The sequence below is a fragment of the Carassius gibelio genome, chromosome A20 (genome assembly GCF_023724105.1).
Source record: "Carassius gibelio isolate Cgi1373 ecotype wild population from Czech Republic chromosome A20, carGib1.2-hapl.c, whole genome shotgun sequence".
Lineage (NCBI taxonomy): Eukaryota > Metazoa > Chordata > Actinopteri > Cypriniformes > Cyprinidae > Carassius > Carassius gibelio.
Window position 1 is genome coordinate 20,094,586 of NC_068390.1, and position 16,085 is coordinate 20,110,670.

At 36.6% G+C, this 16,085-nt stretch overlaps 3 protein-coding genes across 6 annotated transcripts in view; all 3 read left to right on the forward strand.

Annotated features, from left to right (window-relative positions):
* firrm (FIGNL1 interacting regulator of recombination and mitosis) overlaps positions 1-16,085 on the forward strand; it is a 44,498-nt gene that overhangs the window by 21,078 nt on the left and 7,335 nt on the right. The window contains exons 1-13 of one of the 3 annotated variants that reach the window (XM_052535775.1): positions 9,176-9,679; positions 9,877-9,995; positions 10,136-10,175; positions 10,446-10,534; positions 11,038-11,142; positions 11,226-11,366; positions 11,462-11,624; positions 11,711-11,795; positions 14,066-14,204; positions 14,409-14,498; positions 14,601-14,665; positions 14,815-14,963; positions 15,641-15,770. In XM_052535775.1, coding sequence (XP_052391735.1) covers positions 9,906-9,995; positions 10,136-10,175; positions 10,446-10,534; positions 11,038-11,142; positions 11,226-11,366; positions 11,462-11,624; positions 11,711-11,795; positions 14,066-14,204; positions 14,409-14,498; positions 14,601-14,665; positions 14,815-14,963; positions 15,641-15,770 — 1,286 coding nt within the window. In that variant the 5' untranslated portion in view covers positions 9,176-9,679; positions 9,877-9,905. Of the gene's footprint in view, positions 1-9,175; positions 9,680-9,876; positions 9,996-10,135; positions 10,176-10,445; positions 10,535-11,037; positions 11,143-11,225; positions 11,367-11,461; positions 11,625-11,710; positions 11,796-14,065; positions 14,205-14,408; positions 14,499-14,600; positions 14,666-14,814; positions 14,964-15,640; positions 15,771-16,085 lie in introns of those variants that run through there. The other 2 variants (XM_052535774.1, XM_052535776.1) reach the window with 2 other exon arrangements.
* si:dkey-51e6.1 (uncharacterized protein LOC558617 homolog) lies at positions 1,781-4,978 on the forward strand. The gene is made up of 3 exons (XM_052535789.1): positions 1,781-2,000; positions 2,372-2,496; positions 4,117-4,978. The coding sequence occupies exons 1-3, from the start codon at positions 1,859-1,861 to the stop codon at positions 4,195-4,197; spliced, it is 348 nt and encodes a 115-aa protein (XP_052391749.1). The 5' UTR covers positions 1,781-1,858; the 3' UTR covers positions 4,198-4,978.
* On the forward strand, positions 6,885-8,939 carry LOC127938880 (zona pellucida sperm-binding protein 3). 2 transcript variants are annotated; one of them, XM_052535784.1, is made up of 8 exons: positions 6,885-7,589; positions 7,669-7,787; positions 7,860-7,960; positions 8,085-8,217; positions 8,291-8,408; positions 8,494-8,579; positions 8,651-8,742; positions 8,828-8,939. In XM_052535784.1, exons 1-8 carry the CDS (start codon positions 7,038-7,040, stop codon positions 8,905-8,907), a joined length of 1,281 nt encoding a protein of 426 aa, XP_052391744.1. In that variant the 5' UTR covers positions 6,885-7,037; the 3' UTR covers positions 8,908-8,939. The 2 variants fall into 2 exon arrangements, with proteins under 2 accessions (XP_052391744.1, XP_052391743.1); XM_052535783.1 differs by having other exon boundaries at positions 6,902-7,589; positions 8,040-8,217.

Sequence of the window (16,085 nt, forward strand, 5' to 3'; positions counted from 1 at the left end):
TCAGGACGACGGCATATTTTTAAAGTATATTCAGAAATAGAAATAAGAATTTCATGAAATTAGTTATAATTTATTTCAAGAGGGGAATCATTAGGAATTGTTGCCAGCAATTATTCCATTGGCGCCTTTACTGTATCTTTCCAGTTACATTGAAATACAATTAATGATGACTTTTGCTACTCTTTATAGTAAATGCCATGAAAATACACCATACAAATTTAAGACAATGAAATAATTCTACAAACTGATATTATACAAAAGTAATAATAATAATAACTTATTATAAAGTGTTACAAGGAACACCCATAAAAATATTCACAATTATATTTAAAAGTAAAAATCGAAAGGAAGCTTTGTATATGAACCAGTTTGTTCAATAATAAAACTATCTGGCCTATTTCGTTAGTTTTAAAGCTGTTATTTTACTTAAGATCCCCAGAGGTTTCTCGTTTTGAATTTTGAGTTTTTGCAGCTTGATTTCTGTATGACCTTGACCCTTTTTTGATGCTACTCAGTTTAATATGTTTACACAGAGTTGTACCAGTTTCCTTGTTATGGAAATAGCTGCCATGAGGGCTCCGGAAAATTAGGGAGCAAAGAAGAGAATTGAATAATAATAAATGTGTGTAAAAATAATTTGTGATAGCTAACTTATCTAATATCATATAATATTAAAGCTCATGCAAACATATCCATTTAGAAACAAATCTGTTATACGTAAACATCTCCACTGAAGGATGATTAGTTTCTATTCTTTTGTTTGTTATTATTATTATTATTTTTCATCTAAATGATCAGAGTGAAACAATTTATCACGTGCATATTAAACTGAGCTTGAAGCAGAATAAATGAATTAAAATTGGACATGTGGAAATGATGATGGAAATAACATTGTAAGAATGTTTGAAAAAAAGGTTCCCTTTCTATGTTTCAGAAAAGGTGCACAATAAGAATTTTTTGTTATTCTATATGTGATATTTACCTTTATTTTGGGGGGGGGGGGTGGATCTGATAGAAATTATGTCAGATGTCGGAAAATTAAAATTTAAAAGGGTACTGATTGTGCTCTGGATTTTCATTGCGTTATGAAGCATTATTTCCATATATATAACTTTTTTACAAATATATTAGGCACGTGATAGATTTCAGTTTTCAGTTTTCAGTTTTCAGTTTATGATTGAAAGGCTGGGATAAGGGTTTATAAAACAATAAAATCTATACATAAAATGCATTGGAAAAGTAGCAATAATTGATAAATTTATCAAATCAGAGATTAAAAACCTTCATATAACACAAAGAAGGCACACAAAACAAACACAAACATCTATTTTATAGTCGACGGCATTACTCCTAATCGATCCTCTTTCTTTCATCTTTCATGGCATTAATTAGATTTTTTTTACTTTAGATGAAATTTGCTATAACAAGTAGCACAGCAATTATTATTTTAATGATTCATTACAGTAGCTAGCAATTCTGGTGTGGACTGAAAGGGAAAGTCCGCAGATCAGTAGAAAGGAAGGCGTGCTGGGAGGGAGATAACGGGTACAATGACACAATGACAATAATGTTTTTCAAGTTTGACTTAAACTGTATTAAGAACCATATAATAATAATAATAATAATAATAATAATAATAATAATAATAATAATAATAATAATATCTGAATTTTTATTTTGTTTTAATTAATTTACTCAAATCGAAAATTTCTCCACCTTTATCCAAAGCATTTTTCTTTACTTTACTTTAAATTACGTGTTTCCGGTTTGTAGCGTCTGTTGATACTGATATCGCATACTGGCGTGCGTGATAATGATGACTGTATAAGGTTTGGTTCCTGCAGCAGCCACAGCGAAAATGGCAGACGCTCTTAGCAAAGTCTCCGACGTCGACATTGATCCAGAGGGAAAGTTTAAATACATATTAGTGAACATAAAGGTTAGAGGTGGAACGGAGCAAAAAGTGATCGTGAGGGGAACTAAAACAGCGGAGTACCACAGTAAGTGTGCACGCTTGCAAGTGCAATAACTTGACTGTCTGTCTCTGCAAGCCAGCGAGTTATATTTATCACTAACTTCAGTTTAGTAGTATTTATAAATCAACTGGTAACGTCCATGCTGTTCCTCACTGTTTATAGGCATTGAGGAAAAATAATGTAGGAAAATAACGTGGCTACATAAACGTTGGTAAAAATTATTGACAGTTATCATTGCATTGATTTTGTGGCTTGATTGAGATACTAGTTGTAGTAATGTTTAGTTGGAATACAAAATCTTGACAAAACTGAAACTCAAAATAAACATTATCATGGGTATTTATGGAGTGGTTCATTTTTCCACATCCTTCTCACTAAATCACGTTTTTATTCAGATCACATATTTGAAAAAGTGAATCCTGCTATGGAGGCCTTGGGACTGGAGTGTAGTTGTCTTGGTGGCGGCAAGATTGAGCACAACAATACAGAAAAGAAACTTAGGGTGTTTGGAGAGTCTACGGTAACACCCTTAACCTTTATTAAAACCAATTAATATTGTGACAAAATAAGGTTTTAGCAGGAGTTACATTAACAGCTGCAACAAATGCGGTTTCATAGAGGCACAAAAGATAGAAGTGGACATACTATACAGATACAAACTCGATTCCAAAAAAGTTGGGACACTGTACAAATTGTGAATAAAAACTATGCAGTGATGTGGAAGTCTCAAATTTCAATATTTTATTCAGAATACAACGGATGACATCAACCGTTTAAACTCAGAAAAATTTATCTTTGTAAGGGAAAAATTAAGTTAAATTTAAAATTTCATGGCATAAACACATCTTAAAAAGTCAGAATCCTTCTACGCAGCCATGATGTTATAATTGATGCAGTATGTGGTCTGGCATTGTCATGTTGGAAAATGAAAGCTCTTCCCTGAAAGAGACGACGTCTGGAAGGGAACATATGTTGTTCTAGAACTTGGATACACTTTTCAGCATTGATGGTGCCTTTCCAGATGTGTAAGCTGCCCATGCCACACACACACCATCAAAGATGCAGGGTTCTGAACGAGCGCTGATAACAACTTGGGTTATCATTGTCCTCTTTAGTCCAGATGACATGGTGTCCCAGTTTTCCAAAAAGAACTTCAAATTGGCCCAGAGATAAACGCCTGCGCTTCGGGATTGTTTAGATATGGCTTTTTTGACCTATAGAGTTTTAGCCGGCAACGGCAACTGGCACAGTGGATTGTGTTCACCAACAATGTTTTCTGGAAGTATTCCATTACAGTAGCATTCCTGTATGGGATGCAGTGCCTTCTAAGGGCCCGAAGATCAAGGGCATCCAGTATGGTTTTCTCTCCTTGACCCTTATGCACAGAGATTGTTCCAGATTCTCTGAATCTTTGGATGATATTATGCACTGTAGATGATAACTTCAAACTCTTTGCATTTTTACTCTGAGATACTCCTTTCTGATATTGCTCCACTATTTTTCACAGCAGCATTGGGGGAATTGGTGATTCTCTGCCCATCTTGACTTCTTGGACACAATGCCACTCTGAGAGGCTCTTTTTATACACAATCATGTTGCCAATTGACCTAATGAGTTGCAAATTGGTCCTCCAGCTGTTCCTTCTATGTACATTTAACTTTTCCGGTCTCTTATTGCTACCTGTCCCAACTTTTTTGGAATGTGTAACTCTCATGAAATCCAAAATGAGCCAATATTTGGCATGACATTTCAAAATGTCTCACTTTTATTTGATATGTTATCTATATTCTATTATAAATAAAATATAAGTTTATGAGATTTGTAAATTTATTCCATTACTTTTTTTTACTCACATTTTGTACAGTGTCCCAAATTATTTGGAATCGGGTTTGAAGTTATCTTTATTTAAACAAGTTAATTACATAACAGCTCAGATGAAATCTCTTAATTATAAGGAAGGCCTTCAATATGTTTAAAATAGACTTGGTATGTAAAGAGAACACATTTAAAATAAGTGCACAATTTTGAGCATGAATATTTCTGGGCCTTTCCTAACTTTTTAAGAAATAAATGTTAGGGATGTTCTTGGTGGTTTGAGTCAAAGTTTGCTTTTAAAGAGACTTATCTTTTCTTTTTCTAGGGATACGGGAAGGCTGACCATGCTGTCACAGTGGAAAAGCTCAAATCTGTCTTCAAAGACTATGAAATCATTATGGAATAAAATACTAATGTGATCACTTGAAATAAAATTATAGGACATTAATATTTTGTTGAAGTACACAATTTGATAACACTTCAGCTATCCCTTATTTTCATTTGGATAAAAAATTAGGTTGATGAGATGGTAAATAAATGTTCTCTGATCTGTCAGCAGTGTCAAAGTTGAGATTAGATGGCTGACCTTGATAGCGAGGTCTAACTTGCACAGGAACTCTGCGTGTGTTTTACAGGGTGATAAACAATTCCAGTTTCCTGTCTCCATCATGGAATGTGTCTGTGTTAGAGACCAGGAACAGATAACAGAGTGTATGTATGATTAATGGTATGTATAATAAACTTGATAATGGACTTCATTAAGAAATTTGGCATTGAGATTCAAACATACACATTTTATGGATCCATATTTGGTAAGAAAACATTTAACTGAACCAGTCACTATGTTTTCACTATTACAATTAAATTGAAAAAGCTTATTATTGTGTAAAGGCTTACATTTATATAATTATAGTGCATATGCAAAATGTAATATGTTATTTAAATAGCTAACTTAATATGGATCTTATTTTACAGATGGCTTGTGTTAAGAACATAAGTGATTTTTCCATCCTGTTTCTTAAGTTAAATTCTTTAGCAGTTTCCTCTAGCCTACCGTAAGACCCTGAATATGACCCTCATTGTCTATTTCCATTAAGAGGTTAAATGAGAGAGCTTACACAGCACAAAATACTATTTTTACAATAAATACTGTATTCATTGTTCAATTAAAATTATCCTGAAAGGTGCCAGTGCCAAGTGTCTTGATTTTTAGCAGAGGCCTTCTCAAAAAGGAAAAAATGTTTGATAGCATTATACAGTGTCAATGCCACAGCTTCAGTAGTAATTCATTTTAATTCAAGGTAAGCATTATTTTTATTTATTTAAAAAAAAAAAAACAATGTAGTAAGGCAGAACAATGAAAAGTGCTGTAATTTATTGCGTTTTAATTTCCCTGTGAATTTATAGTGCACATTTATAGTGTCTATTTGAACATAATGGGGATGTATTTGGAAGTTCCTGTTGATGTTAAACCCCATCATAACCTTCTGTTAATAGGCTTTCATTTTCCTTAGCATGTGTTTGGCACAAGCATTTGCACTTACCGTCAAGGATGTTAAAAGAAACAACTGATAATTTCACTTTGAATTCGAGAGGTGTGGCGTATAGTTGAACACAATATTGGCAGCCAGCGTATGTTTCCAGATAGTATTCTGGTAATGACTTTGATGAGTGTAGGAAGGTGTAGTCCCTGTTCCTGCACTCACTTACAGGAACTAGGGATGGGCATTCGATTAAATTTTCTTAGTCGATCGTCGGGAGAATTAACGATCGACTGTCGATTAATCATTAATATTTTTATAATATAATTAATTATTAAATTTTTATAATAAACAAATGCAATGAATAAAAAAATACAGCGTGTTTTTCCTCTGTGAGACCTTTATTACAAGATTAACTTGTGGCAGACAGTTAAACTACGTTCAGGCAAACCGAACATATATCCGCGTGCATATGCAGTGCTCTAAAGCAGTGGAACCTGCAGCTGCGAGCCGGCGTTCTTAAACAGAGACCTCATTTGTTCCAAAATAATAATAATAATAATAATAATAAAAGAATCATGTTAAACAATAACATATAAAACATTATAATACTTAGATCTGACAGATTTTGTCAAAATGTAACTCAAAACTATCCAAGCCAGAAGAAAAGGCCAGATATTAGCCTTCCTAACAATTACGCTAACTTAACAAATTATGCTACTTAAAGCCTCATGAAAAATAACCAACTTTAGTAACTAGCATACAACTTCTGCACGAGTCTACGGATTTTTGTTGAGAAATACCGTATAAGCATGTTGACATGATCTGGTGTCAGACGCGACCGCAACCTGGTGACCATCAGACCAGCCGCCGAAAACACCCGCTCTGAGGGAACTGACGTTGCCGGGATACACAGGTACATCATTTGAGTCCTGGCCGTTTTGTACTTATACACGGCATCGCAATGTTTGCAGTTAACTAGTTCACTTTTTAAATCAAAATGGTCCCACGCCACACTTCGCCGTGGCATCTTCATGATTATTCTTTTGAAATCAAAACGGAAGATCACAGATAACCGAGTAGGGTGTCAAATATTGCACCCTGGTGGTAAAATATTTAATTGCTGCCACACAGTGAAATTCATTTAATTGCTTCAAGACTCGCACTACGCAACGCAGCCTGCATTAGAAAAAAATGCTTTAGATTAATCGATAACAAATTAACATGATCGAAGAAATTCTTAATGATCAATTATCGATCGTCGATTAATCATGCCCATCCCTAACAGGAACTGCACTCACTTACAGTATTTTCATTCATCTAAATGTATACTGTAGTCAATCAGTCTTCATCACAATTTAAGATGATTATGAGGACGTTGAAGATGTGTAGCCATTTAAAAAAAAAAAAAAAATTTCGTGGTGGTGGTGGTGGAGACAAGAGCATATCAGATACTAACAATGTAAGAAATATTCTTAATATCACTATCCCCAACATAAAACCAAATACTTTATATATTAGAACAGAAACACTTAAATGTTTTCCTTGGTTTTTTTTATTTTTTATAATTTACTTTTGCTTATTTTGCGGAGCTCAATGAGTGAACTTCAGTGCGTTTGAGGCATTTTTGATTCTGTGATTAGGATGGTCCACATAGAAATTAAGCTTGTTTTGGGGTGGGCGGGGACAGTATTCATGACACTATAAAATAGTGCTACAACACCTTACTGCAGTGTGGCTGTGTGGTAATTTGGTGGCTGTAATAATGGGGCTTATGAACTGTGTGCTTGAGCTTTTAGCGCTGGTTGCATTTGATCATGTGTACAGTGCCAGGCCAATGGCTCAAGTGATTCAGCCCCGGGTGTTTCAGCCTCGGGTGCTGAGTCAAGATCCTCAAACAGTTGATTGTCCACTTGGGGAGCAATTGAATTCAATCCAAAGTTCTAATGGAGTTCAATCTCCGAAGCCCCAGCTAGCCCCGGTTACTTCAAATCTGGCCCCTTTGAGTATTCAGTCCAAACAAGAATTGCTGGGCCCAGTCAGGGAGCTGGCTTGGAAGTTCCCAAAGGTCCAAGAAGAGCCAGTACAGCCAGATTTTAACTTTGAGTTGCAGCAGCCTAGGCCTTCTGACAGTGTAGCAGTCCAGTGTTGGGAAAATAGGGTGCATGTGGAAGTGAAGCAGGACTTCTTTTGTAATGGGCAGCTGCTTGAGCCCTCTCTTTTATCTCTAGGGGGCTGTGGTGTGGAGAGTGTGGATGCAACTGCCAGAGTCCTGATCTTTCACTCTGCGCTTCAGGAGTGTGGTAGTCAGCTTTTGGTCTGTCTTCTGGCTTCTTAAATTTGCTCATTGCCGAAGTCCTGCATATTCAGCAGCTTCTAAATGTATTCTCTTGCAGGTGACTGAGAATGAGCTTGTATATACCTTTACCCTTGATTATAGACCAGCTACACTACAAGGCACCCCGATTTTAAGGTCCAGTGGTGCTACAGTTGGTATTGAATGCCACTACCCCAGGTCAATTCTTTATTTGTGTTACTAGTGTAACTTCACAATTCAAGCCTTCTTGACATAAGTATTTCATTACAGGAGACACAATGTGAGTAATGAAGTGCAGCCAGCTTGGATCCCATATGCATCTACCCAGATTGCAGAGGACATTCTTGTTTTCTCCCTGAAGATCATGACTGGTTTGTTTCCTTTTATGTATCGGAAGTATTTTCATCAGTACTTTTGGTTTAATTTTGTGTGTGTTTGGGCTGTCTAAAGATGACTGGATGTTTGAAAGGCCTTCCGCCGTTTTCTTCCTGGGAGATGTCTTAAATATTCAGGCATCTGTGAAGCAGTACAACCACATTCCCCTTCGTATATTTGTGGACAGCTGTGTTGCCACTAAAGGCCCTGATGTGAAATCTGCTCCAAAGTATTCTTTTATTGAACACCATGGGTAAGAACGTTTACATTGAGAGTTCATATAAGTGTGGGAATCAAGATCCTCATGAGACTTATTGGCGTTTTAGTTGCCTCACTGATGCAAAGTATACAGGCTCCATCTCCAAATTTCTGCCCAGAGTGCATGATGACAAACTCCAGTTTCAACTGGAGGCCTTTAGGTTCCAACAAGAAAGCAGTGGTGCTGTATGTTTTGTTTGCTTTTTCTGTTTGTGGTTCAATTAGGCTACTCTAAATCTTGTTGCATGTTGTAAGTGGCCTGTCTTTGCAGATTTACATCACCTGTCTTCTAAAAGCAAGTGCCGCTTCGGTGCAGGTTAATGAAAATCACAAGGCTTGTTCTTTTAGTGCAGATGGGTGAGTCTGGGTGGATGATGTGACTATTCTGTATAAAATTCGTCCACTAGACCAGTTTATTTGGTTTTTAGATGGGTTTCTTCTGATGGAAGGGATGAGGTATGTGGCTGTTGTGACACAAGTTGTGGATTGACGACTGATAGCGTTTTAAGCGAAGTTCCAGGTAGGCTATATTTTGCATGTGACTGAGTCCCAAATCTGTAGGTTTTATCCTGGCGTTAACTGGGTTTTTTTTTTTTTAACCACAGGTTTCCAGTGGGAAGCAAGAGCCCAGGTTGGCCCTCTCCAGGTCCGGGAAAACCAACTTCAAGCCAAAAATGTGATTTAATTTTTTTTTTTAAATAAAGCTTTAAGTACGAATTAATTGTTTTGTATGGTTTTTGTGGGTCACAATTATGAAATCGTTATCGGACTTAAAGTGTACACGATTTAGTAAATAGAGGGAATAAATTTGTAAATCGTGCGCAGGCTTTTTTTTTTTTTATTAATGTGTAGGGCTCCGTAAGGACCAAACATTTATTGAACGAAACATTTCTGAAATAAAAAGTATGTGTGTGTGTGTGTGTGTGTGGTCATTATACAGGTTTTATCTCTTCACCGCCTCGTACATCGATTCAGCAACATTTCGTTTGTGATTGGATCATTCAAGAAGTATAGAATATACTGACCAATCACCGTAGACTGCGGTGTGACTGAGATTAATTAAACTACACTTCGACTTACAGAAAACGGCGCGAAGTTGGGAGCGATACCAATTCACTTTTAGAGGGGAGTTCTTAAGCACTTTAATGTTACTGACGTACACCATGGACTTTAAAACAACAACGGAAGTAAGCTATATGTATAATCAGAAAAACAAATACAAACGTAACGAGGAAATATACTTTAAGTAGCGTTAAATAAGCACACATAGCGCTTAAGACAATGAACAGGTTTCGTTTTCTTAATGAAACCCTATGCGGTGCTGACGAATGAAATCGCCCAGAAGGAAATGTGGAGAACTCAAACAGAAGACCTAAATTTGTATAAAGGATCTCATTATTGTCTATAATTATCACTTAAACGCGTTTATTAATCGCAGTTATCATCTGAATAAGTCGGTAAGTTTCAAGTAGATAATATTCAAAAAACTTGTATGAAGCAAACGTAGTTGAGTTAGTTTTACCTTCAAATTGAACGAACAAAGTAACAGTTATGTTACATTTTACTACGAAAACATGTTTGGACGTAGATTAATCGGTGATATACTTGTTTCATAAACATATAAAACCGAATTAAGTTACAACTTTGTTGTCAGAGCAGGTGTGTTTTGAAAAGGTTTCCATAATGTCTCAAGTGACCCTTTTGGATGAAGTCTCTCGATGGGACCAGGAGACCTGTCAACAAGAACTAAAAACCATCCTGCCCAAACTAATTATATCCTTTCCTGACTTACTTCACAAATTCATTTCACTTGTAGTTTAAGGCAGTTTATGAATGTACACATGTTTTATTGTTTAGGACTACCATAGTAAAATTTGTGTAACTATGATTAAGATTGACCTTGACACTTGAACGCCATGCATCATGACACTGACAGCTGGGAAGAGCACACAAGTAAGTCTGAGCTGTCATCAATACTGTATGTAATAGTTTTAGACCTGGCATATCTTGGGTGGACCTCTAAACATAAACATTACTTTGTATGATATATGTTCTTGTTTTATTTTGAGACATCTAAGCGAGCAAGTTGAAGCACAAGTGCCAAATAAGTGTCCTCATTTAATTAAACTATCTTCAACACGCTTATGCTTTTCTCAATAAATATTTTGTTCGTATAAAATACTTTGATTTAGATTTTCTACACTTTATATACCATCTCTACAGATATTCTTCAGACGATCACAAGCAGGTTCCTCCCTCATCTTTCTTTATCTGATTTGGAGAAGGAGTGTTTCTCCACAGTTTTACCCAAGGTTAGAAAATTAAATTCCCTCAAAATGTCGGCTTTGGTGTTGGGAAGAGCTTTTTTTTTTTAAAGCAACAGATGAAAGGAAAAGGATTGTTTCAAACAACACATTTGTAATGAATTATGTCACACATTGCATGAGATGAAAAGTGAATTAACACTGGCAAAAATGAAATGCTTTGGTAGTGGATTAATTAACTCATCAATATATGAGTGATTCATATACAGTATATCAGTGATACTAGACATCATTGTGCATTTCAAATCCTTAGTTTCACTTTAGTTCTCTGGTCTGGACAGCAAGCTGTCGGAATGCTTAGCAGTCAGAGAAGTTACCTCCCAAAATGCTGTCATAGCCAATCTGGAAAAAAAAATTAAGTCACACAATCATCATTTTCATGATTATTGCTGTCACTTTTGAGTACTCGGTAACTTGTGCCAATCCAATTCTATAGCCTGAAATATTCAACACGAAGCATGTTTTTATGTGTTGTCATGTGCGATCCACAGGTGGTAAAAGTGTTTGCCAGTCTTTTGGAAGAAATCAGCAAGCAAATTGGAGGCCTTTCTAGTCAAAACACAGAGCTGCATGTGTTTTTGAGAAATATCTTGAAGGTTTGAATATGCCATATTAAAATTGAAATAAAAATGTCTTCATTTGCTGGTCATAGTGATTTCTGCTGTTGTGTTTTTGCCAGATGATGGTCCAGACCCTAGAGTCTCTCTCTGGCTGTGTACGTCATGTCTGTTCCTTCGAGGAGTCTGTTTCCTTTGATACCATTCGCTCTCTGCCCTCTTGCATCCTCAGAGTCCTAAAGGACACCTTCCAGCACTGCAAGGTACAACATTTATTTTTATATAATTCACTGGACATATTTTTAAAACCAGGATTTTATTTTCTGCTAATTTCAGTATGATGTTGATTTGTTTATAGAACAGTGAGGTCATGTACAGTGGAAGGCTGTCATTGGTGGGTGATCTGCTTCAGGGCCTGTTTAAAGAGGCCTATTCTTTGCAGAAGGGCCTGATGGAACTGTTGGACAAAATTAACTTGGAGGACACAGCTTCTGAGGAGGAAGTGTCAGATATTGTCAGAGGTTTGTGGTATCTGTGTGAGAAATCTCCAGTGAAAAGATGGATATGCTTATCTATAGTTGTTTTGAATTTTGTTTTTGGCTTGCAGTGATTCACAGTCTGCTGGACATATGCTCGATCATATCTGGATTGGACATTGCGCTACATGCCAACTCATGGAAATTTATCATAAAGTGAGTAGTGTTGTTACGGTACCAAAATTTCAGTATTCGGTACCGATACCAGTGAAAATCCACGGTTCTCGGTACCAAAGCAAAACACAAAAATATGCTAATAAAAAAAAAAAACAACTTTTTTATCACTAAATTTAAAATGGTAAAATGCTTGTGAAGTGACTCAGAACAGTTCTGGTGATGTTGTTTATGTATTTATGTCCTCATTGAGATGGCAGATGCTGAAATTACTGCAAGCGTCACACGCTTCAGTCTATGTAGTAAAGAAACCTGCACGTCTCTGCCATTCATTCACACAGACATGCAGAAAATGCAGGATTCATATTTCAACCAACTTTTGCCACTTAACATTTACAGATACTGGTCCGTATGGAGGTTTGACTTTATTAATTTATGATAACTTTGATAAATTCCGTGACTGTCCATATTAAAATGTAAGTTTCATTTTCTTGACTGGATTTTGAGATTCTGGCCACGTTTTCTGCTTCGCGGAAATCATAGCACTCTATGCATCAAGAACCGGGTTGACTGGGTCCTCGGTACCACCGGTACTTAAAGGGTTGGTTCACCCAATAATCAAAATTATGTCATTAATAACTCACCCTCATGTCGTTCCAAACCCGTAAAACCTCTGTTTATCTTCGGAACACAGTTTAAGATATTTTAGATTTAGTCCGAGAGCTCTCAGTCCCTCCATTGAAGCTGTGTGTACGGTATACTGTCCATGTCCAGAAAGGTAAGAAAAACATCATCAAAGTAGTCCATGTGACATCAGAGGGTCAGTTAGAATTTTTTGAAGCATCGAAAATACATTTTGGTCCAAAAATAGCAAAAACTACGACTTTATTCAGCAGTGTCTTCTCTTCGGTGTCTGTTGTGAGTAGGGGTGTGACGGTTAGTATATAACCGTGAGACCGGCGGTTATAGTTGAACACCGTCATTAGATCTCTATAACAGCCAAAACCGTGTCATTAAAATATTTTTTACGAACATTTTTTATCAAAAATTATTTTAATTTTTTAGATAGGATCAGAAGATGCGCAATATATCGGGAGACATGGTTTTTACCACTTAATGAAGTTTTTTAACTCGTCAGACATGATATTTACCACTTCATTAAATTTTGCTTTGTAGAAAACCTTTCTTGAAAACGAATTTCGTTTTGTACAAATTTCATCTTAATTTTAATAAATGTTTCATCAACCAATTGCATGTATTTTAATAAATAAAAAGCATATATAGCAGACAATGATAACCGTGACATGGAAGCACCAGCGCGCCGCGTTCACTTGCACTGCACTGTAAACTAGAGCGCATCTCATCGTAAATGAAACTCAGCGTAGGCCTATGCCTCATACATTAGCATTAAATATCTTTGCTGCATCCTTTCTAGAACAGACAAGGGCTTTTTTTTTGCGGCTCGCATCAACAAAGCATTGCATCGTCCATAGACCGCAAAACAATCAGCGGATGGTGGGCGGGTGCGGCTTTGAAATTTGCTCAAAAAATGTTGGCGCGGATGGTGAGTTTTGTGACAGATCTCCTTAATAAACGGAGGTCTGAAATCTCTGCCCCTTTACCGATCAGAGCGCGCGCTGACACGGAGTTAACCCGCTGTCTCCAAGAACAACCAATTGACTCTACGGCAAATCCACTAGCATGATGGCGAGACAATGAAACACGCTATCCGCTCTTAGCAAAATTGGCACGTAAATACATGTGTGTTTGTGCTACAAGCACAGCATCAGAGCGAGTTTTTAGCACTGCGGGGAAAATAGCTACACCTGTCAGATCGTCACTAAAACCGACTAAAACTAAAACTTTTTTTGTTTTTTGTTAAGGATTTGTTCACTGTGTGTGATTCATTTAATGGAAAGCACATTCACTGCTAGTTGTCTTGCTGTTAATTTTAAATAAATGTAGAGCACGTAGCTAATCAGTGTCTGCCACCCCCGGACGGTTATGTTATGAACCGTCACATTTGACTCACGTCATAACCGTCATCACCAATTCTAAAACCGGCACACCCCTAGTTGTGAGTTCAAAAGCAGTTTGTGATATCCGGTTCGCGAACTAATCATTCGATGTAAAAAATAAATAATGCTAATTATACTGCTCCGGGTGTGTGTTCACGGTGTATGTGTTCTCTACTCACTGCTGTGTGTGTGCACTTGGATGGGTTAAATGCAGAGCACCAATTCCGAGCATGGGTTACCATACTTGGCAAAATGTCACAACTTTATATACTGAGAGTTTGTATTCGATTTCAGACAGAGCGTGAAGTACCAGTCTCTAGTAGAAGATCGGCTTCGCCATACTGACATAGCCTTCTCTTTGTGTGAAGACCTGTATACATCTGTCCAGAACTGTATTGAGCTGGCCCAACAGATCCAGCAGGCAGGACTACAGGTAGACTCATCATCAATACAATTTTGAACAGATTGCATTTTTTAACAGAGATGGTGAATGTTATTTATTGGTTGCTGTGGTATTTTTAATTGCAATAATGGTGACCTTGAAACACTCATCAAGGGACTTTTTTTTATTGGACAAGTCTAAAGTGTCACATAAAAGGTCAGCTCATATCTCACTTCCACCTTTTGTTTTTCACAGGAAATTGTGCACTGTCCAGAATACAAGCTTTTCCAAAAAGCCACAAAAATGTGTAGGTTTTTTGCCAACACATTAGTCCACTACACAAAGGTAACTGAGGGCAAAGTTAAAGTTATTAATTTAAACCTGTTAAAATTATTTTAACAGTCAGAAATAGTTATAGTTTTCTGGGGATTTTTTTTCATGTGATAGGAATTTAAAGAATTTCTTGCCAAGTCATGCCGTCAATTTCACCAGTTGTATCTCCAAATCCACAGGTAAATCAATTATATATTGCTTAAGGTCAACACTCTTAACATAGGGATTTTAAGCAACATGATTTTTTTTTTCCATTTTTCAAAGTTTCATTTTTGCTCTCTCTGTTTTGTCTATGTCTTATTAAGCTTGTGTTTTTTTCCCTCCTCAGCAAGTTCCCTCCCTCTGTGTGTGCCCTGTTTGTGCCCTCTGTCCTCAGTGAGGAGTTGAGAGTGGCGGTTCTGGTTCCCATGGATGTCATGCTGACACAGCTGCTCTCCTTCCATCCCTTTGCAGAATCTGTCCTGGACCCAGATCTCCGTGAGTTTCTTCTTGCAAACTTCTATAACAACTTCCAGGGTTCTCTTGAACTCTGGAACACTCCTTTAACATTGCCTCCAAAAAATAATTGGCTTTTTAATTGAAAGCTCATACATCACTAAATTAACCTGGTCAATCAAGTTTTTGTTCTGTTTGTAATGTGAGTGATGGGTCACTGTCTGCAAAGTCTTAAGAGAGTGAAATGAACTGGTGAGGAATTTCTTTAATTTCAAGGACATAGTTACATAACAAAATGCATAGAGACTGACTGTCCATGACACATTGCTGAGTGCATATCCTGTACATTTCCAGGTCACTTAAACTGAATTATTGCCCATGCCCTTTCATTATTACAGGGCAGTTCTTCCATCTTTCCAACATGTGGAGTTGCACTCTCTGTCTGACAGTTTTTGGATTATTGGCAAGATAAAAACAACTATTTGTTCCCACAACACATTAATTTTTTCCCCTTTTTTTTGGTAAATCATGGCCATGTTGTTCTAATTCTTTCGGTTGTTTTAGTAAAATCGTTAACTAAATTAAAACAAACAAATTAATACATGACCTCACTTTACCTAAAACTAATAACTTATGGGAAGAATTATTTTTAATTGTAGGTTTCTTAAACATTTTTAAAAAATTACCAATTAGTTTTTCCTGTTGTTTGTGTATCTTAGAGTCCAGTACAGAATTGTGTCTACCACAGTGTCTGCTACTGGTGAGTGTACTGGGTAAACTCTCCTCCCAGCCAGAAGAGGCGATGCGGCTGTGGAGTGATGGCAGTCAGTTTTCGGAGGAAACTCCCAGGTACTTTACACTTGTGTATTTTTGCAGGACTAAATTGGCAAACTAGTCAGTTGAGTATCATTGTGAGTTTAAGCATCATAAATTATGCTGAATTGGCTTGCCGTTTATTGATAACGTTTTAATGCTGCAATAAAATGACCTTTCATTGAACAATACTGTTAAAAGGTTTGGGGCCAGCAAGATTTTGTAATTTTTTTTTAAAGAAGTATTGTATGCTCACCAAAGCTGCATTTATTTCATAATAAATGTAAAAAAGAGTAAAAACAGTAATATTTTGAAATTAATGTTATAATTTGTTTTTGAGTGTCATATTAT